This window comes from Podarcis bocagei (assembly GCF_964188305.1).
Source record: "Podarcis bocagei genome assembly, chromosome: 15".
NCBI classification, from domain to species: Eukaryota; Metazoa; Chordata; class Lepidosauria; order Squamata; family Lacertidae; genus Podarcis; species Podarcis bocagei.
In genome coordinates this window covers 1,891,189-1,910,279 of record NC_138141.1, presented here as the reverse complement: position 1 = coordinate 1,910,279, position 19,091 = coordinate 1,891,189, and the positions used below count along the sequence as shown (strand labels likewise).

Here is a 19,091-nt window from a genome sequence, read left to right as displayed (position 1 = left end):
ATGAATGTTTAAAATGGCTTGATAGTGCCTTAAATGTTCTAGTGTGGATGCTGGTAAAAGTCCATGCCATTTCAGGTCAAAGGTGGAGACTCACATGACCAAATGTTCATTCATATAAAAAGTGCTTTGTACATATACAAGGAGCCTGTCTAAGAGGAGGCTAGGAAAGAACTTTCCACTTGGCTAGGGGTCCTCAAGGATTTTGTTCAGTCTGCATTTCCCCAAGCTATTATCCAGATCAGAATGTGGTTATCCTTTGGGTTTTGCAGTTCTTTTAATTTTGCATGACAATGTGTAGAAAAACATGCAGTTTAGATTAAAGCATACGAAAAAGCAAGGTATTTGAAAAGATATGTACAAAATTATGCAAACAGGAGCAGATTTGCCTAACTCTTACGTTTTTATTTATTTATTTATTTAATTGACAGGATTTACATACTGCTTAAGCAACTAAACCTCTAAGCAGTTTGCATAAAATATAAAATAATATATTAAAATTACTCATAAAATCAGATGCTAAAAACAAGTTAACCTTTCCTCCCCCCCAATATAAATAAAATTAGAAGTTTTAAAAATAAACATGAAAAAGGCATATTAAAATGCTTGTCAAATTTATGTCTGGGTAGGCATTCTTAAACAAATAAGTTTTTAGCAGGTGCTAAAAACAGTACAGTAAAAGCACTTTTCTAATAATGTTTTGTTAACCACTTAGAAGACACCTAGGCATTAAGTAGTAGTGGTGGTAGTAGTAGTAGCAGTAATATTATTATTATTATTAATAATAATAATAATAATAATAATAATAATAATTACTATGTGGTTGCTTCTTAAGGAAATATTTTCATCATCATCACCATCAATGGGCAGGGAGTTCCATGTGGTAATGGAACAGGCTTATGAAAGAAAACATGCGCAGCTGACACAGGTGGGAAATAGACTGACTTGTCCATTCGTATCCCTGATATGCTATATACAGGAATGTATTTTATTTGGCCTGGAGACATAGGGGCTTATGTGAGCCCCCCATAATCTGAAGTGGTACAAGATGGATGCAGGTTTAGCAACTCAGCAAGAGCCAGGTCCTGGGATGAGGGTGGAGAGGCAATATTCGGACCTCACTACAGGGTGAGTCATTTTGAAACCTGAGTATACAGCAACCATATTAGTCATTTTAAAACTTAAACAAACCGAGGTAAGTACACAGGGAATGCAGTGCTAATAAAATGCTGCTGTATTTCACAGAAACATACTGCCCTGTTCATCAATAATTTTTTTTAAAATAATTTTTATTGGTTTTTCACAATTTTTATAAACACAAACATAACACAATACAAAACAAACAAACACATAAATAAACATGTATAATTTCAAATCCTTTTTTCTTAAACCTTACTTCACCGACTTCCCCATACCTCCCCTTTCTGCATCCCAGTTCCCAAATTTGTTTCAACAAATCCTACCCCTTGGTTTTATCAAATTTTCCCTTATTCTTTTCTTTTACTTAACCTTTTACAGCTGTAGTCTCCTTTTAACATTTTAACATTCATTAATTTTACAATGTTTCTTAAGATAACTTTTAAATTTCTTCCAATCTTCATCCGCCGTCTCTCTCCCCTGGTCACGGATTCTGCCCGTCAATTCAGCGAGTCCCATGTAGTCCATCACCTTCATCTGCCATTCTTCCAGAGTGGGTAGAGCTTGTGTTTTCCAATACTTTGCAATAAGTATTCTTGCTGCTGTTGTAGCGTACATAAAAAAAATTCTGTCTTTCTTTGGCACCAATTGGCCGACAATGCCCAAGAGAAAGGCCTCTGGTTTCTTAGGGAAAGTACATTTAAGTACCTTTTTCATTTCATTATATATCATTTCCCAGAAAGCCTTAATCTTCGGGCACGTCCACCAAAGGTGGTAGAAAGTACCTTCAGTTTCTTTACATTTCCAACACTTATTATCAGGCAAATGGTAGATTTTTGCTAGCTTGACTGGGGTCATGTACCACCTATAGATCATTTTCATAATATTTTCCTTTAAGGCATTACATGCCGTAAATTTTATACCGGTGGTCCACAACTGTTCCCAGTCAGCAAACATAATGTTATGACCTATGTCCTGTGCCCACTTAATCATAGCTGATTTTACTGTTTCATCTTGTGTATTCCATTTCAACAGCAAGTTATACATTCTTGACAAATTCTTAGCATTAGGTTCTAGCAGTTCTGTTTCTAATTTTGATTTTTCCACCTGGAAGCCAATTTTCCTGTCCTGTTTGTAAACCTCCATTATTTGATAATAATGGAGCCAATCTCGCACTTTATCTTTCAATTTCTCAAAACTCTGTAGTTTCTCCCTCCTGTTCCAAAATTTCCCAATATTTTGGCCATTCGGCCTCCATATTGAGCTTTTTCACGGCTTTTGCCTCCATTGGCGACAACCACCTTGGGGTTTTGTTTTCCAACAGATCTTTGTATCTAATCCAAACATTATATAGTGCTTTCCTGACAATATGATTTTTAAACGCTTTGTGAGCTTTAACCTTGTCATACCATAGATATGCATGCCATCCAAATACATTGTTAAAACCTCCCAAATCCAAAATATCTGTATTCTTGAGGAGCAGCCAATCTTTCATCCAGCAGAAAGCTGCTGATTCATAGTAAAGTTTAAAGTCCGGCAGGGCAAATCCCCCTCTTTCCTTTGCATCCATTAAAATTTTGAATTTTATTCTGGGTTTTTTGCCCTGCCAGACAAATTTCGAAATGTCTTTCTGCCACCTCTTGAAACAGTCCATCTTGTCAACAATCTGCAATGCTTGAAATAAAAATAACATTCTAGGCAATACATTCATCTTAATAACAGCAATTCGGCCTAACAAGGAAAGCTTCAAATTTGACCATATTTCTAAGTCCTTTTTAACTTCTGTCCAGCATTTCTCATAATTATCTTTAAATAAATTCACATTCTTGGATGTCATGTTAATCCCCAAGTATTTCACCTTCTTAACCACAGTCAACCCTGTTTCATTCTGGAACCTCTCCCTTTCAATAGCTGTTAAGTTTTTCTCCAGTACCTTAGTTTTTTGTTTATTTAACTTGAATCCTGCAACTTGACCAAATTCTTGAATTAGTTCTAAAACCCTTTTCGTACTAGTGTCTGGCTCTTGTAGGGTAAGTACCAAGTCATCTGCAAAGGCCCTTAATTTATACTGTTTAGCTCCGACCTGAACCCCTTTGACCAGCTGGTCACTTCTAATCATATTCAGCAAAACCTCCAGGACTGATATAAAAAGTAATGGGGAGATTGGGCACCCCTGTCGTGTCCCTTTTTCTATTTTAAATTCTTCCGTTATCACATTATTTACAATTAGCTTAGCCTTTTGTTCAGAATATATTGCCCCCATACCATTCTCAAATCCTTGGCCTACCCCCATCCCATGTAGATTCTTCTTCATAAAACTCCAAGAGCTATTGTCAAAGGCTTTCTCCGCGTCCACAAATATCAATACTGCTTTAGTGTTTATATTCACCTCTAATAACTCCAAAATGTCTATAATGTTCCTCACATTGTCTGACAAATGTCTTCTTGGGAGAAAGCCAGCTCGGTCCTTATGAATCTCTTCCACCAAAACTTTTTTCAATCTTTTTGCCAAAATGTCTGCAAAAATTTTGTAATCCACATTAAGTAATGATATAGGGCGGTAGTTCTTAAGCTGAGTCTTCTCAGTCTCTGTTTTCGGTATGAGTGTAATATATGCTTCTTTCCACGATTCTGGTGCCCTTTTCCCCTCCAAAATTTCATTGCAGACTTCCTTCAGAGGTTGTAACAACCACTCCTTCAAAGCTTTATAGTATCTGGAAGTCAACCCATCTGGTCCTGGAGATTTGCCCAGTTGCATATTTTGAATGGCACCTTCTATCTCTTGTTCAGTTATTTTCTGATTCAGATCTATTTTACTTTGATGGGAAATTTTTTGTAGTCCAAATTTCTTGAGAAACTCATCTATATCTCTTTCATTCTGCGGCCCTGTTCATCAATAATTACTGATAGCAATAAATATTGCAGTGTTCCACAGTAACCAAGTACTATTTTAATGAATGTTATCGTTCTCCACACTTAATTTATACGGTGCCTTTTCTTCTGTGAGCACTGTAAGCAAAAAGCCTCCCATCACCCATCTTTTTATGGCACCTAGGATGGCCATTCTGCAGTGTTTCAAACAAGACTTTGATGCACATTGATGTAGAGGCTGGGATGTTGTGCTCAAAAGATTTTTGAAACCTTTAGAGAAAATGTACTTTTACACCACATAGTAAACACATAAGGAAGGTTGCAGCATATTGTCAGTTAACAAGTTAGATTAATTTATTAAAAACTTTTTGATTGATTAAAAGTTTGCCACCATTAATCAGACAGCAGATATTTTAAAAAACTTGTTAATTCTCACACAAAGGCAAGATCACTCACCCCCCCCAACCTGGCTGTTAGGTGTTCAGTGGCTGGCAGCTGCCACCAGGCATCAAAAGCTGTTGAGTGTCCATCAAAGTAATGTCTTCAGCTGAACAAAAGACTAGAGCCATAGCTCTTAAACTGTGGGGTAGCAGTGACATTTTGGGACAAATAGGACCCTAAAGCAGGTGGAAACTTCTCTGCTCTCCAGCCAAGATGCAGGTCGTGTTTTGAATGGCTCTGGCCAGGGACCTTCACAGATCCATGTGGGATTTGTGGGAGCTTGCTGCACCCTCATTGCCCCATCATCTCGCATATGATTTTAGAAGAACGGCGCTTAGGAAGAGCTGCCAATTTCTTCTTACAATGTTTCTCAGCCCGTTGTTTTAGGAAAGCATCATCGATAACCTTTTCTGTTCACCTTCTAGTGCTAGAGTGGAACTTTTATTATCTAGAGTCCCTTGCACCCTTGGCAAGGAGCTGTATCAAACAGTAATGGGCAACAGCCAATAAAACCACAAAATACCACCAAAGCAGGTGTGGGGAACCACTGGCCCTCCAGATGTTACTGAACTACAACTCCCATCATCCCTCACCATTGGCCGTAGTTGCTGTGCCTGATGGGAGCTGTAGTTCAACAATATCTGGCGAGCTTAGACAAATGGGGAGAAGAATAAGGTAGAGCCCTGCTGGCTATAGAGAGACCCCATCTTCTGAGCATGGCCTCTGAGCATAGGTTCTGCTGAACATAGGAAACTGTTAGATCTGGCCATTACTCTGATTGGCAGCATCTCTCTTGGTTTCTGGCACAGAGGTCTTTCCCACTGCCTGCTTTTTGGTCCTTTTAGCTGGAGATGCTTCAGGGATTGAACCTGGGTCAGTCATGCAAGGTATGTGCTCTCTCATGATCACACTTCACCAAAGATCTTAACACACAGGCACTTTTATAGGGCAGCAAGCAGCCCCTTCCCTTTCCTGCTCCAGGTTTTGGAAAGAAACTGGTAGCATTGGCCAATTATTACCAGTTCTACCTCTCCCAGTTGATGACCTGGCTGTCATCAGAGCCATAGCTAGGGGGTGGTGAGGTGGGCCCCGCCAGGGGCGCAGGCGAGGGGGCACGCGCACACAAAATTGGCTTAGAAATATGTCCATAAATATGTCTATAAATAAAAATATTGATTATTGCCTCATAAGAAAAGGTTTTTAATAGAGGGCGAATTGAATGGGGGGAGGTTGGAGGAGAGGCGGAAAGAAGAGCTAATTTGTCCATGGCTGGGGGACACAATCTGGACAGTTTTTCCAGGGGTGCAAGATCACCTAGCTACAGCTCTGGCTGTCATTCACTGCATCATTTCCAGTTTGCAAACAATCTGTACAGACAAGCCTCCCCACCTAATGCAATGCATAGACAAATGCATCAGGATTAAAGGTTCCTGAATTAGAAGATCTTTAATGGTGGGAAAGAGGGCCTTCTCCAGGGTGAATTTTTAAAAATCTTCTGTTGCCTGTTAACAGACTATTATTATTTTTTAAAATTATGCCAAGGATTCCAAATGATGAATTAATCTGATTGTTCCTAACATAGCATGCAACTGAGTGGCATCTTGTACCTTGTTCCAGTAATGAATAAACAGGCTCAACTTCCTGCACAAATGAGTCATGTAGTTGTTTTCCCTCTGTCTTATTCTTATAATATAAATTTAAATTATATATTTTTCTTCCACATCCTGAGATCTCAGAATAAAGGGCACTCTGTACGTATTTTAAATAAACAAAAAGTGGAGGAAAAGTTCTGCTGAAAGGCAGGTTGCCCCCCACCATGACTTCACCTGCCCAGCTTTGCGGGAGTGTCAGCTGTGAGTTGCACAGCACCCTCTCGGCTTGCATGAGATAATGGGGAGGCCCAACAGTGCTAGCCAGTGTCCTGCATGGACTGAGATAGCACCCTAAAAACATGGTTGTCAAATCCTCTGCTTTGCCCAGGTGCTTTGCTGCAGCCACACAGAACTTTCATGGCCGACAAGCAGATACGGGAAGGTAGAAAATTTGGGAAGTAGACTATTTGGAGAGTGCACTAGTCTATAAAGCCAGGAGTGGGTTGGTGCAGGATGCACAAGGGTTATCTTATTTTGTGGACCAGCCTTTGTCAACTTTTGGCCATCTAGATGCTTTGGGCTGCAACTCCCATCAGCCCCAGTCAGTTCAGTTGGAGTTGGGATGACTGATGGGAGTTGTAGTCCAAGGCATCTGGAGGGCAAAGGTTGGCAAAGGCTGCCATAGATCAAAGGATGGAGCACAGCCTTTTATCAGGCCAGGAGAATGTAACTTCCCATCTGTGGCCAATCCAGAATTAAAGCAAGAAACCTTGGCCTCTCCCTTCTCCTGATGGTGCCTAGGGTGGTGGCGCCTGGGCCCAGCCATTTCCTAGGAAACTCCAGGCCACAAATCTAGTTTGATTCCTGACGCGGCTTGATTCTTTTCTTTGGGCAGGATGTCCCTACCAAGCTAGTGGCCAAGGCAGTTGCTCTGCCCATGACTGTGCGGGGTCATTGGTTTCTGAGTCCCAGGACGGAGTACAGCGTGGCCGTGCAGACGGCAGTGAAGCAGAGTGACGGAGAGTACCTTGTGTCTGGATGGAGCGAGACCATTGAATTCTGCACAGGAGGTGAGTGTTCAGCAGAAGCCTTGAGCCTTGGCAGTCCTACTCTTGAGAGGGCCACATACCCAGAGGTGCACTTGTACTATGTACTAGAACCATAATAGCCAACACATCACACTCCAGATGTTTTAGAAGACAACTCCCATCAGCCCCAGCTAATATAAATAAATGGTCAGGGTTGGTGGAAATTGTGGTTGTAAGCATCTGGAGCAGGGGTGGGTAACCTCTTCTGGCCAGAGGGCTAGATCTTTATCTCCTCCACCCCTGGGCAGAGCCACCCACCTGTCAACCGCCTGACAACATCATGACATCCGCTGATCCACCTTCCAATTGTTGGGACTTCAAAGTGAACCAACAGCCCTTAGTAAACATATTTGTGTGTTTAAGAGACCCCCCTCCACTATTTTTCCTTCAAACTACAAAGATTTGAAGGAGCACAGAGGTTGGGAGCATGCTTCCATTTGCCTTCCAGCTGATGGGCAGGTGGGAAGACACCTTCAAATGCCCTCTCCACCTTCTCCTTCAAAGTTCCATGGAGCATGATGCTCCTGCCATCACCTGGGGTGCGGGGTGGGGGGCATGGCTTCCTGTAAATGGCCTTGCGGGCCAAACAGAGAGGCCTGGGGGCCAGGTTTGGTCTGCAGGCTGGAGGTTCCTCACCCCGATCTGGAGGTTATCATGTTGCTAGAAAGTGTGCTCTTTTTGTTGCAGCCCTCTGACTCAGTTACCAACTAGACAAGTGCCAGGTAAATTGATGTTTAGGTGACTATTGAAGGCCCCTTTGCTTTAAGAAGGCTTTTCCGGAAGTTTGAACCAGGAATGTTAAGGACTATTGATTGCAAAACCGCAGAAACACTGTCATTCATTTCAATGAAAATTAAATCATTGAATTTGTATTCTTCCGTATTTTATGTTATTTTGTCTTACTAAACACTACTTAAGTAGCTTGGGTTGCAAAGCAGCTTATAAATCAGCAGATAAATAAAATACATGCTAGAATCGGAGAATAATAGAACTGCAGAAACATAGAATTGCATAAAGTTGGAAGGAACCGCCAGGCTCATCTAGTCCAGCCTCCTGCAAGGCAGGAATCACAGCTAAAGAATCCCTAAGAGATGGCCATCCTGCCTCTGTTTAAAAGCCTCCAAGAAGGAGGCCTGGCAACGTGGCTGCCTTGTGCAGCGGATCTTCTGTGCTAGAGGTGCTAGGGCAGTGCAGGGGGCCTAATTCAGGGGGACAGCAGCCCCCAGAGCTGCTCTCTTCTGGAAAACCTGCTGACCTCAATGGCAACGTCTTGGAGTCACGGCCACAGGGAGGCCTCTTTCATATACCCCAGACACCTTGAAATTTTTGTTCTTATTTTTAAAAGGGAAGCTTCTGACTTTTATGGGTGAAAAAGATACAACAGGGATGCAGCCCTTGTGGCTCTCCCTGGCTGGTGGGAGTTGGGGTCCCAGGGCATCTGGAGGGCCACAGCTTCCCCACAACTAGACAGGAGGAAAAGCTGGCAAGCAGGATTTTACCCAACTGTTCACTAAGGGCTCATCCACACTTCCACTTTTCCCGTGCCTAGAAAGCAGAAGTCTGAATGAGCCCTAAGAGATAAATTTATTCCACTTCCCACTAAGTTCAAAGGAATTGAGATAGCTGACAAGGCCCTAGGCACTCATTTTTAAGGGAAGCTTTTTTTCCTTCAATGAAAGCTTTTGCCGCACAAAGCAAATTGCAGGTGTGGGGGCCCTGATCCATTTCAGGGCTGCTGCAGTGAGAGCCCCACCCCCACCCCTTGCCTTGCACCTGGGTCCCAATCCAAATCGCTCTCACCCACCAACCACCCCAATGTCTGCAATTTGCTTTTTAAAAGTGTAATGGTAAATTTTTGAAATGCAGAAGCTTACCATGACTGTCCCTGTAATTAGACTGGAGATAAAATAACACATCTCACTATTGTTTGCGGCTTGGCTTAAGTCCTGTGCATAGTTATCTGGGTGTAAATGCCATTGAACTCAGGGATGCTGGCTGCATAGGTTCAATTTGTAAATACATTGAGCTTTAAGGAAAGCTATTCAGCCAGCTGAAATGCAGGCTTTAGCTTTTAAATAGAAGGACAGACATTTGTGCCAAGAGGTAGGAACCCCGTCAAGGAAAAGGAAAGAAGTATCCAGCCTCTTGATTATTTTCCTTATTCTCTGACTTCTTTCTGCCAACTAACAATAGTAAAACTCAATATCACTTCTTCCCTATGGAGGGTTTGTTAATTACTGTGGTGCTCCAGAAGAGAATGTCCTCACTCCTGCTCTGAAAAAAGAGTGCCTGTTCTGCACTCTTCCACATTTCTGCTCCACAACACTACGGCCTACAAGCTGGTGCCTTGTCTGAAAGCACTTAAGCAGTCTCAAAAGACCTACTTGCATGGATGGGAAAGGGAATGTGGGCCATTACAGTGGTACCTCTGGTTACGTACTTAATTCGTTCCGGAGTTCTGTTCTTAACCTGAAACTGTTCTTAACCTGAAGCACCACTTTAGCTAATGGGGCCTCTTGCTGCCGCCGCACCACTGCTGCGCGATTTCTGTTCTTATCCTGAAGCAAAGTTCTTAACCCGAGGTAATATTTCTGGGTTAGTGGAGTCTGTGACCTGAAGCGTATGTAACCCAAGGTACCACTGTACAGTGGTGCCTCGCAAGACGAAATTAATCCGTTCCGCGAGCCTCTTCGTCTAGCGGTTTTTTCGTCTTGCGAAGCAACCCTATTAGCGGATTAGCGGATTAGCGCTATTAGCGGTTTAGAGGCTATTAAAGGCTTAGCGGCTATTAAAGGCTTAGCGGCTATTAAAGGCTTAGCGGATTAGCGGCTAAAAGGCTATTAGCGGCTTAGCGGCTTAGAAAAAGGGGGGGAAAGTGAGAAAAAATCGGAACACTTGCAAGACGTTTTCGTCTTGCAAAGCAAGCCCATAGGGAAAATCGTCTTGCGAAGCAGCTCAAAAACGGAAAACCCTTTCGTCTAGCGAGTTTTCCGTCTTGCGAGGCATTCGTCTTGCGAGGTACCACTGTACTGTATGTTTTGAAGTTTAAGGAATAAGGGAGATTTTATAATAAACACACTTGTTTGGGCTAGCTAAAAGGCGGGGCCTTGTTTGATGGGAGCTGGAACAGGCTGAGTGGTGCTGAAAGGTAGTAAATCCAGATTTCGTGATGAAGCAAGAGTCTCTGAGTGGGAGGCAAAAGGCATGCCGTTGCAAGACGCCCAGAGCAGGTGAGGTGGGTGGGGGTGACAAGCAAAGAGAACTGGCTGGAGGCAAAAGATCCAGGTGTGGGAAGAAGAAGAAGAAGGGGATAGGGATATATTGGGGCGGGGGGCTGAAGAGAGGTGGAGATTGGTCATGTGGCAATTGATGGAGGATTTGATGAAACCCTGTCCCCTTGGTGTCCCCTGCAGACTATGCGAAGGAGCATTTGGCACAGCTGCAGGAGAAAGCGGAGCTCATTGCCGGGAGGATGCTCAGGTTCTCCGTCTTCTATCGGAACCACACCAAGGAATATTTCCAGCATGTCAGGTAAGGGCTTTCAAGCCACGTGCGAATGGGGACCAGAGTGGCAGGAAATGGGTGCTGGTACCCCATCTCTTCCTCCACACCAAGTTGCCATATCCCGTTGTCACGGTTATCGTTTGCCCATATCCCTCTTCTCCCTCCGACAATTGCACTGGACAGAGGTGTGCTATGACATCCGATATGACGTCAGAGAGTTGGATTTGGACTTGGGGCCTCCAGTTTCTGACCCCAACGTCTATTCTAGAGTCTCCCTTCTAGTTAGGGATCATAGAAAGTGGGTGATGGTGGGGACCCTCACAAAGAACTGCCCAGTCATAAGCTGCAATTCTTCACCTTCCCAAGTTGTCTTGTCTTAAAGGTGAAATCCATTTCAGACTCTCCACCAGAGTTGAGAATACAGGTCAGGCCTCTGGATTCCTGCTACTCCCCCATTTTGATCAAGGTTTCCAGTCATTACATTACCGTTTTATCCCATCCTTCCTCCAAGGAGCTCAAAGTCTCCTTAATTTTCTCTTCACAACAATCCTGTAAGGTGGGTTAGTCTATGTCAGCTTCAAGGCTGCATAGGAAACTGAACCCTGACCTCCCTGGATCTAGGCCAACACGGTGACCATTATATAATACACTTTAAAAAAATGAAAAGAAATACCGTATTTTTTGCACCATAACACTCACTTTTTTCCTCCTAGAAAGTAAGGGGAAATGTCTGTGCGTGTTATGGAGCGAATGCCTGCAGGTGGCGGGGGGGATCTGCTGCAGTCGTGAGCAGAGGATCCATGGTTCCCCTTCCTTCCCTCCTCCGTGGTTACAAAGCATGGATCCACATGGATCCTCAGGATTTTTGCACTGGGCTACTCCAAACTCACTGTCAGATCACATGTCTGTGGCCACAGCATGAACCACAAAAATCATATATCCACTATTTCGTTTAGAATATTTTTTTCTTGTTTTCCTCCTCTAAAAACTATGTGCGTGTTATGGTCTGGTGCGTGTTATAGAGCGAAAAAATACGGTACATTTTCTTTCTTCCCTTCATCCAAAGAGCTCAGAGCACAATGCATAAATCTCCCTTCCTCACCCACTTTTAACCTCCCTGCAGTCCATTGAGGTAGGTCAGGCTGAGAGATCACAAAGGATCCAGGGTCACCCAGTGAGCTTCACGACTGAGTAGGCGTTTGAATCCAGGACTCCCAAGGCCTAGTCTAAAACTCTTGAGCCACTGCTTCACACTGCCTCTCACTCCTGCTCCCTGAGCTAGGTTGAAGTACTAAGGGTGGGGGTCAGAGGTTGCTTCACCTGCTCCAGAGTGTGGTACAGTGGTTAGAGAGCTAGGCTAGGACCTGGGAGAGCAGGGTTCGAATTCCCACTCAGCCATGAGGCTCACTGGGTGACCTTGGGCCAGTCACCAACCTGTAGCCACACCTACCCCACAGGGTTGTTGTAGGGATGGAATGGGGGGGGGGGAGAACCACGTCCACCACCATGAGCTCCTTGGAAGATACATGTTGCATATAAATGAAATAAATAAATAACTATTCATGTAACAATAAAATAAGAAAGCCCTGATGATCCCCTCCCACCTTCCTGAGGTCACTTCCTGTAATTCAGGGTGGGGGCATAGTCAGAAGGGCTGCTGCTTCTTCCCCCCCTTGTGGCTGACTGTCTGCCTCTCCCTCCCGGCCAGAATTCACAGTGGGAATGTCATGAAGCCCTACCTGAAGGACAACAGCGGCAGCCACGGATCTCCCACCAGCGGGATGTTGCATGGCATCTTCTTCAGCTGCAACACTGAGTTCAACACAGGGCAGCCCCCGCAGGACTCCCCCTACGGCCGCTACCGCCTCCAGATCCCTGCCCAGCGCCTCTTCGGCCCCAACACCAACCTCTACTTTGCGGACTTCTACTGCATGTACACCGCCTACCACTATGTCATCCTGGTGCTGGCGCCCAAGGGGTCCCCCGGAGACAACTTCTGCCAGGAGCGCTTGCCCCAGCTGGACATTACGGGCAACAAGTTCCTGACCTGCAGTGTGGAGGAGGGCGAGCTGGTCTACCGCCATGCCCAGGACATCATCCTGGAGATCATCTACACCGAGCCGGTTGACCTCAGCCTAGGGGTGCTGGGGGAGATCAGCGGCCATCAGCTCATGAGCCTTTCGACGGCCGACGCCAAGAAGGATCCCAGCTGCAAGACGTGCAACATCAGTGTGGGGCGCTAGAGACCGGAGGGGGTGGGGTGGATTAGGGAGGGGAAGGGAGGGGATACGTGAGATCTCTGTGGAGCAAAGGCCCCTGGCAGTGACGTGGCCGGCTGTGAGCTACCGCCTCCCCATTGCTAGAGAAGTGGGCCCCTCACTGCATCCATCTCTCTAGCCCTTGCATGCTTCCATAGAGCCACTGTAAATAAGATCCTGAGCTAGAGAGAGGTGGGTGGAGTCAGCACTGCAGGGCCCTGCTCTTCCAGCAAGATAACCTGTGGGTCCACTTGTGAAAGGTCAGCCTAGATTTCTTGGGTTCTCTCTATAGGGAGAAAGACCGCTTGCCTTCTGTGCCCCTCACCCTGTTCAAACTCAGTGTGGGCATTTCACTGCACATGCAGCAAACACTCTGGCCAGTGTGATAAAGGATCTGCCTTCTGAAACAGGTCCCAAGTGGGAGCCGTCTCGACTTCTTTACCACCCTATTTCCGCTGGCCGCTCCGCTCCTGAAGGCTCACTGTACCACCCAAGAGGCCTTTCCTGCCGCGTCTCCCTCCCTCGTCTACAGCAGAGCCTGGGAGCCTGTGGCCCTCCAGCCGTTGCTGTCCTGCGTCTCCCATTCTCCCTGCCCTTGGTCATGCTGGCAGGGAGTGGGGAGAGCTGCAGTCCAGCAGCGCCAGGAGGCTCACCCCTGATCTGCAGCCTTCTGTGTGTACGGAAGACTGGAGGGGGAGAACCCCCCTCCTTCTGGGGGGAAGCTCACATATTCAGCTGGCACCCCCCCAACCAGGTTTTGTGATGTGCAGAACTAGTCTGTGGTTTGCACGGACAAAGGGATGCAGGAGGGAAGCCTTGGATGATGCGCCATATTTCTGGGGCTCCCAGCAGGGAAAGGAGAATCACAGGTAGATTCCTTCACTTCCTCTGGGCGCGACATCTTATTGCTTCACGTCATTTATGTGTTTTGATGAAATAAAAGAAGCAGTTGGAGGAGGGGAAAGAGGGCAGAGAGAGAGAAGAGGCAGGCTCCAGCAGGCCTGTTGGCGCAGCCTCAAAGAGGACTGGAATGCTGGTGGCTGGTATTGGCACAGAGGCTCCCAGCCTGACTCCCTTGTCTGTCATGCAGCCCAGCCTTGCCTGGTCTCCCTGCTTATCTGGCCTGGCGGAGGAATCCAGTTTGCCCACGTTGGGCCAGGCTGTGTGTCCTCACGTGACTGTCTTTTGAGACTATGGAAGCACGGGGAGCGGGAAAGCGGCACCTCGCCATGGGGCCAAATGACATGCAGCCCCACCAAAGTATGATTTAAGCCAAAAGCAGCCTGGTGGCCATGGCATGATAGGGGGACAGGGCTGCTCCACCCTTTCCCTTCCATCTGACTCTCTTCTTTTCTCCCCTCTGGCTGGAGTGGGGAGGGATATGCAAGGGCCACCGCCACCCCGTTCCTTTGCTTCCAGGTGCAGCTCTCTTGAGGCTGCTTTTGGCAGCTGACAGTCATGCAGCAGGTAATTGGCCACGTCTGAAGCTGCTAAGTGCTGGACCGCGCTCTCTGCCTACAGCCAATCTGGGGAGCAACTGCTCTACTTGCAGCAGGAAAGAAGAGTCAGAGGAATGTGGGGGTAAAAGCAAAAATCTCAGGCTTGGCCTGACAGGTGTTAGCACTTCCTTGGCAGCCACTCCCCAGCTCTGTCTCAACCTGCCCCTGACTTCATTCAGCCACCAAGAACCTGCTCTGCTGAGACAGGCTAGACCTGCTCAACCCCCCCCCCCAGCTCAGGTCTGCGCTTCAGGCTCAGGCCACCTCCGTTGATTTGTTTGGGTTTTCTTGTGCTGTGTGCGCGCGTTCGAATATTTTGCCTTCCAAGAGAGCTGCTTGCACACTGCTCCTTTTGATGCAGGGCAACCTGAGAGGGCATTGGCACAAAGACAGGCCAGCACAGCCATTAAGAACATGAGAGGAGTCCTGCTGGATCAGGCGAAAGGCGACTCTCATGCAGCTTCTGGTCCTCACAGTGAGAAACCCGTAAGCAGGACCTGGGTGCCCAAATGCCTCCCTGCTGATGATTCCCAGCAGCGTAGATTCAGCGACATCCTGCCCCCAAGAGCCAAAGGAGAACGCGGCCGTCACGGCTAGGAGCCACGGAGAGCCTGGTCCTCCATGAGTTAGTCTGGTCCTCCTTTCAAACCATCCAAGTTGGTGTCGTCACAACATCTTGTGGGAGCAGATGCCATATTTGAACTACGTGCATTCTTTTCATTGTCCTGAATCTTCAGTCATTCAGCTCCTTTGAATAGTCCCAGATTCTCGTATTGTGTGAGGAGGAAGAGGACTTCTCTATCCGCTTGTCTCCCCACAGCCAGGAGGAAAGAGGGTTTCCATTCGGTCAGTGTCTCTATTTTTGCTGAGTTGGCATGTAAGATATGGCTGGTGATGAGCAGAGATTCCATTTTGCATTGGGGTAAAAGTCTACGACTGTTGAATAAATAGGAGTGCTGTGCCAGAGAACTCCCCCCCCCCAACCCCACTGGCAGATTTAAAGGGAATACTCCAAAGGAGCGCTCACACCTTGAGAAAAACAACTTGTGAGCACACAGAGAGAAATGGAAGGCCACTGGGTGGCAACTTTTCTGAGGTTCTTCTGAACCTATAAACAGCCTTTGCCCAACTGGGGCTGAGAGGAGTCAGCTGGTCTATAAGAACCCTGGAGTGTCTGTCTACCATGAAGATCATAGCCCACCCCCTACATGTGACCTGGCAGGTCTGTCTGTCTGTCTGTCTGTCTCTCTCTCTCTCTCTCACACACACACACACCCCTCCTATCCCCCCCCCCCAGGAAGCAGCAAAGCCAGAGAGTTCATCAGGCCTCTATTGAGCCTCCATGTATGGCTAAGGGGGGCCATTGGGCTCAGTGGGCTGCAGATTTCTGCAGATCTGCAATGCATTTTGCCATTCTTGTGGGTTTTCAGCATGTGTAGCTGCTAGGAAGCCTTGGACAAAAAGATCTGTAATGGCTGCCAGGTGTCTCTAAAAGGCAGCCTGTCTGTGATCTGGAACCATAGCAAGGCCAAACAGATATGGGCAGGCTAGCCCATAAACTCACACTGGGCCAGAGTCGACTAGCCTGGAATGCTGGCAGAAGCGATCACAAGGAATCCTGCTAGAGCAAAGGGCCTTTCACCCCATTGCCTCCCCCAAATCCTCTCTGGATAGTCGAGGGAACCCACAGATGGGTGGAGAAGAAAGGAGATAATTCATATTCCTAATACTAATATTCGTATTAGTGTGGAATCCCACCCAGTGCTTTAGACTGCATCCCCCAAAATCCTCCACTGTGTGTGGAGATTTGCAGGAATAATTCTGATGAATATAACAGCAGATGAATCTACAGTGGTACCTCGAGTTACATACGCTTCAGGTTACAGACTCTGCTAACCCAGAAATAGTGCTTCAGGATGAGAACAGAAATCGTGGTTCAGCGGCGTGGCAGCAGCAGGAGGCCCCATTAGCTAAAGTGGCGCTTCAGGTTAAGAACAGTTTCAGGTTAAGTACAGACCTACGGTACAAATTAAGTACTTAACCCGAGGTACCACTGTACATGGAAAGGTGAGCCTCATAGAAATCTTGAGGAGAAAGGACCATAAGAGCCCATCTAGATCATCAGCCTATTCTTCCAGTGGCCAAGGAGTTGCCCATGGGAAGTCAACAGGCAAGACGTGAGTGCGACAGAACTCTCCTTACTTTTCATTCCATGCAACTGGTGTGCAGAGGCCAACTGTCTCCAACCACAGTGGCAGAACATGGCAGCCACTGATAGCTTCACGCTCAGTGAATATAGATTGGGAGAGGCAGTGACTTACCCATGGAGGAACAAGAATTTGAAACCAGATGCCAACCACTTTCCCCCCTATCTGCCAATGGTGGTCTTGAAAGCCACCTTTTAGATGACAGCAATTCCTCAGTCGCCAAATCCAAGTAATTTCAAAAACAGGAGATGATTCTGGAGTTGGGTCAAGACACTGTAGAATATAAGGCACCTTCATGGTGTTCAGCTTTTGCCAATCTGGTGCCCTCCAGTCCCATCGGAGAAACAGTCCTGAAAATAAGACATTTGGGGCCATCTCAGATGGGGTTGTCTTGTTGGTTGCTGAATGACAAGGCAAACTGAAGTCTCTTTTGCAGACAGTGAAAGCAAATTATAATCCTCTTGGATGGATGATGCAGAAGGATCAACAGTTCCCTGTGTAGCCAGTGTGTAGTATTGAGTGTATTCCTGCAAAATACCTCATTGGCTGAAAAATACATGAGGGTACATCAGCAATCAATCACAAGCACTGTCAGCTGGATCTGTGCTCAGCTGGGGCTGATGGGAGATGTACTCCCCAAACAGCTGGAAGGCACCAGGTTGGGGAAAGCGTTGTTGTTGTTGTTGATTACCTGCCCTTCACCCAAAGGTCCCAAGGTGGGTTACAACATTCACACACAATATTAAAAACAGTTTAAAACAATTTGCAATCACAAAAATAAGGTGGGTCCTAAAAATATACACTTCAAGTGTAAAAAGCCACAGGAAAGAGGTATGTCTTCAGCATTCTACAGAGGCTGCATAATGAAGGTGCCAGGTGGACCTCTGTGGGGAGGGAGTCCCACTGCAGGGGGCCACCACAGAGAAGGCCTTCTAGTCCACCAGCCCCTGAGCCTATGAGGGCAGAGAAACTACCAAGAGGGCCCCCTCTGCTGATCTCAGCACCCGAGAGGGTCTGCAGGGAATCCCACAGCTAGACCAAGGATGTCTGGTATATATTGCACTTCCATGTTACATTCCCCACTCATTTTGGAGGACTCTGTCACAACAAACCTATCAGCAAAGCTGTGTAGATTGTACTTCAAGCCTGGATTCAAGCCTTTTGCAAAATGACTAGTGTGCTCAAAGAAGTCCTAACAGAGAATGTTTTTTCGTTAAAATAAATATTATTACGTGGCAGTCAGTAAATCAGGTTTTAAAGCAAAGAGGTTTTGGCAGGGGAGGCTTGGCTTTCAGGGCTGCAGATAAGTTTTTATTCTTGGCAGCATTTCAAAATGAACAAGTGAGTGTCCAGATGTTCAGTGCAGCCAGCTGTGTGGTGATTGCTGTGTGCTGTCGCAGGTATCGTGCCGTGAATGCTGCTAGCATGGAGTAATAAGAACCCTGGCTTTTTCTATACTAGCTTTCAATTTCCTCTCCTCCCCCTTCCCCCTTCCTGTTGCACTGCAAATTTCAACCTTGCTGATGGAAAGTGTGACACCTGCCCCTGGGAATGCTGTATTTACTTAGAGGCTGTTGGGAGGCAAATTCAGCTGTCCTTGACTCTTTCCAGCTTTGTGTTATGCTAAGAAATCCGATGGCAGTATGTGTTGGATTTGTTAGGTGCTTTCCCCCCTCCAGCAGGTGTATCTGAAAATTGTATTGGGAAGAACTGTGGGATATGCCTTCCTGTCTCTGTGAGACAAGAGCCTTTCCCCATTTCATTTCCAGTGCAAAAAAGAGAGCATTTGGCTGGTGAACCAGGCATAGAAGGGGAACAGAACAAGCGACAGGCAGCTTTCCTGTATTGCATATCTTCACACAGAATCTGTTTGCCAAACACCAAGGGTGCATAACACCGATTGCTTCCCCTGTGCAGAGGAGGTGAGGAGTACTATAGCACCCTTGGCCAACCTGGCGCCACCCAGAGGTTTTGGACTACAGCTCCCATCAGCCGCAGCCCAGACTGATACAGGCTCAGTCTGCTGAGTTCATCCTGTGCAAAAATGGCTCCTGGACTGGTGGGGGAATTGGGTGATGCAAGGCTCCCTCCCTATAAAATCTCTTCACTGAACCAACCAATTAAATGAGAAAATAAATGTCAAACCTCAGTTAGCTGTCTTAAATTAATGTACTTGATCTTAAAGAGGGGAATGCTGGTTGGGAGAATTAGGAGGAGGAGATTTTATTTATTTTCCTTCCCAATATCAGAACTGTAACATTGCATAATTGGATTGAGATTAGGCTAACTAGTTGATGGATGATAAAAGATTGAATAATTTTAATATCCTCATAAGAAAGCATGGGAGAGGAACTTTCAGTCTACCAGATCAAATGCCATCTATGCCCTCTAGGATTCTCTGATCCTTTGACTGGCAGCAGGGGGTTTTCCCATCACCTGCCACTTGGGTCACATCCACACCATCCATTTAAAGCACTATTATACCATGGGAAGGGTA

At 46.3% G+C, this 19,091-nt stretch overlaps 1 protein-coding gene across 1 annotated transcript in view; it reads left to right on the top strand.

Moving 5' to 3' along the window:
* The window catches only part of PHYHIP (phytanoyl-CoA 2-hydroxylase interacting protein), a 47,553-nt gene extending 29,721 nt beyond the window's left edge, over nt 1-17,832 (top strand). Inside the window, exons 3-5 of the mRNA XM_081171464.1 lie at nt 6,934-7,108; nt 10,540-10,657; nt 12,339-17,832. Coding sequence (XP_081027590.1) covers nt 6,934-7,108; nt 10,540-10,657; nt 12,339-12,873 — 828 coding nt within the window. The 3' untranslated portion in view covers nt 12,874-17,832. The remainder of the gene's footprint in view (nt 1-6,933; nt 7,109-10,539; nt 10,658-12,338) is intronic.
* The last annotated feature ends 1,259 nt before the right edge of the window (nt 17,833-19,091 follow it).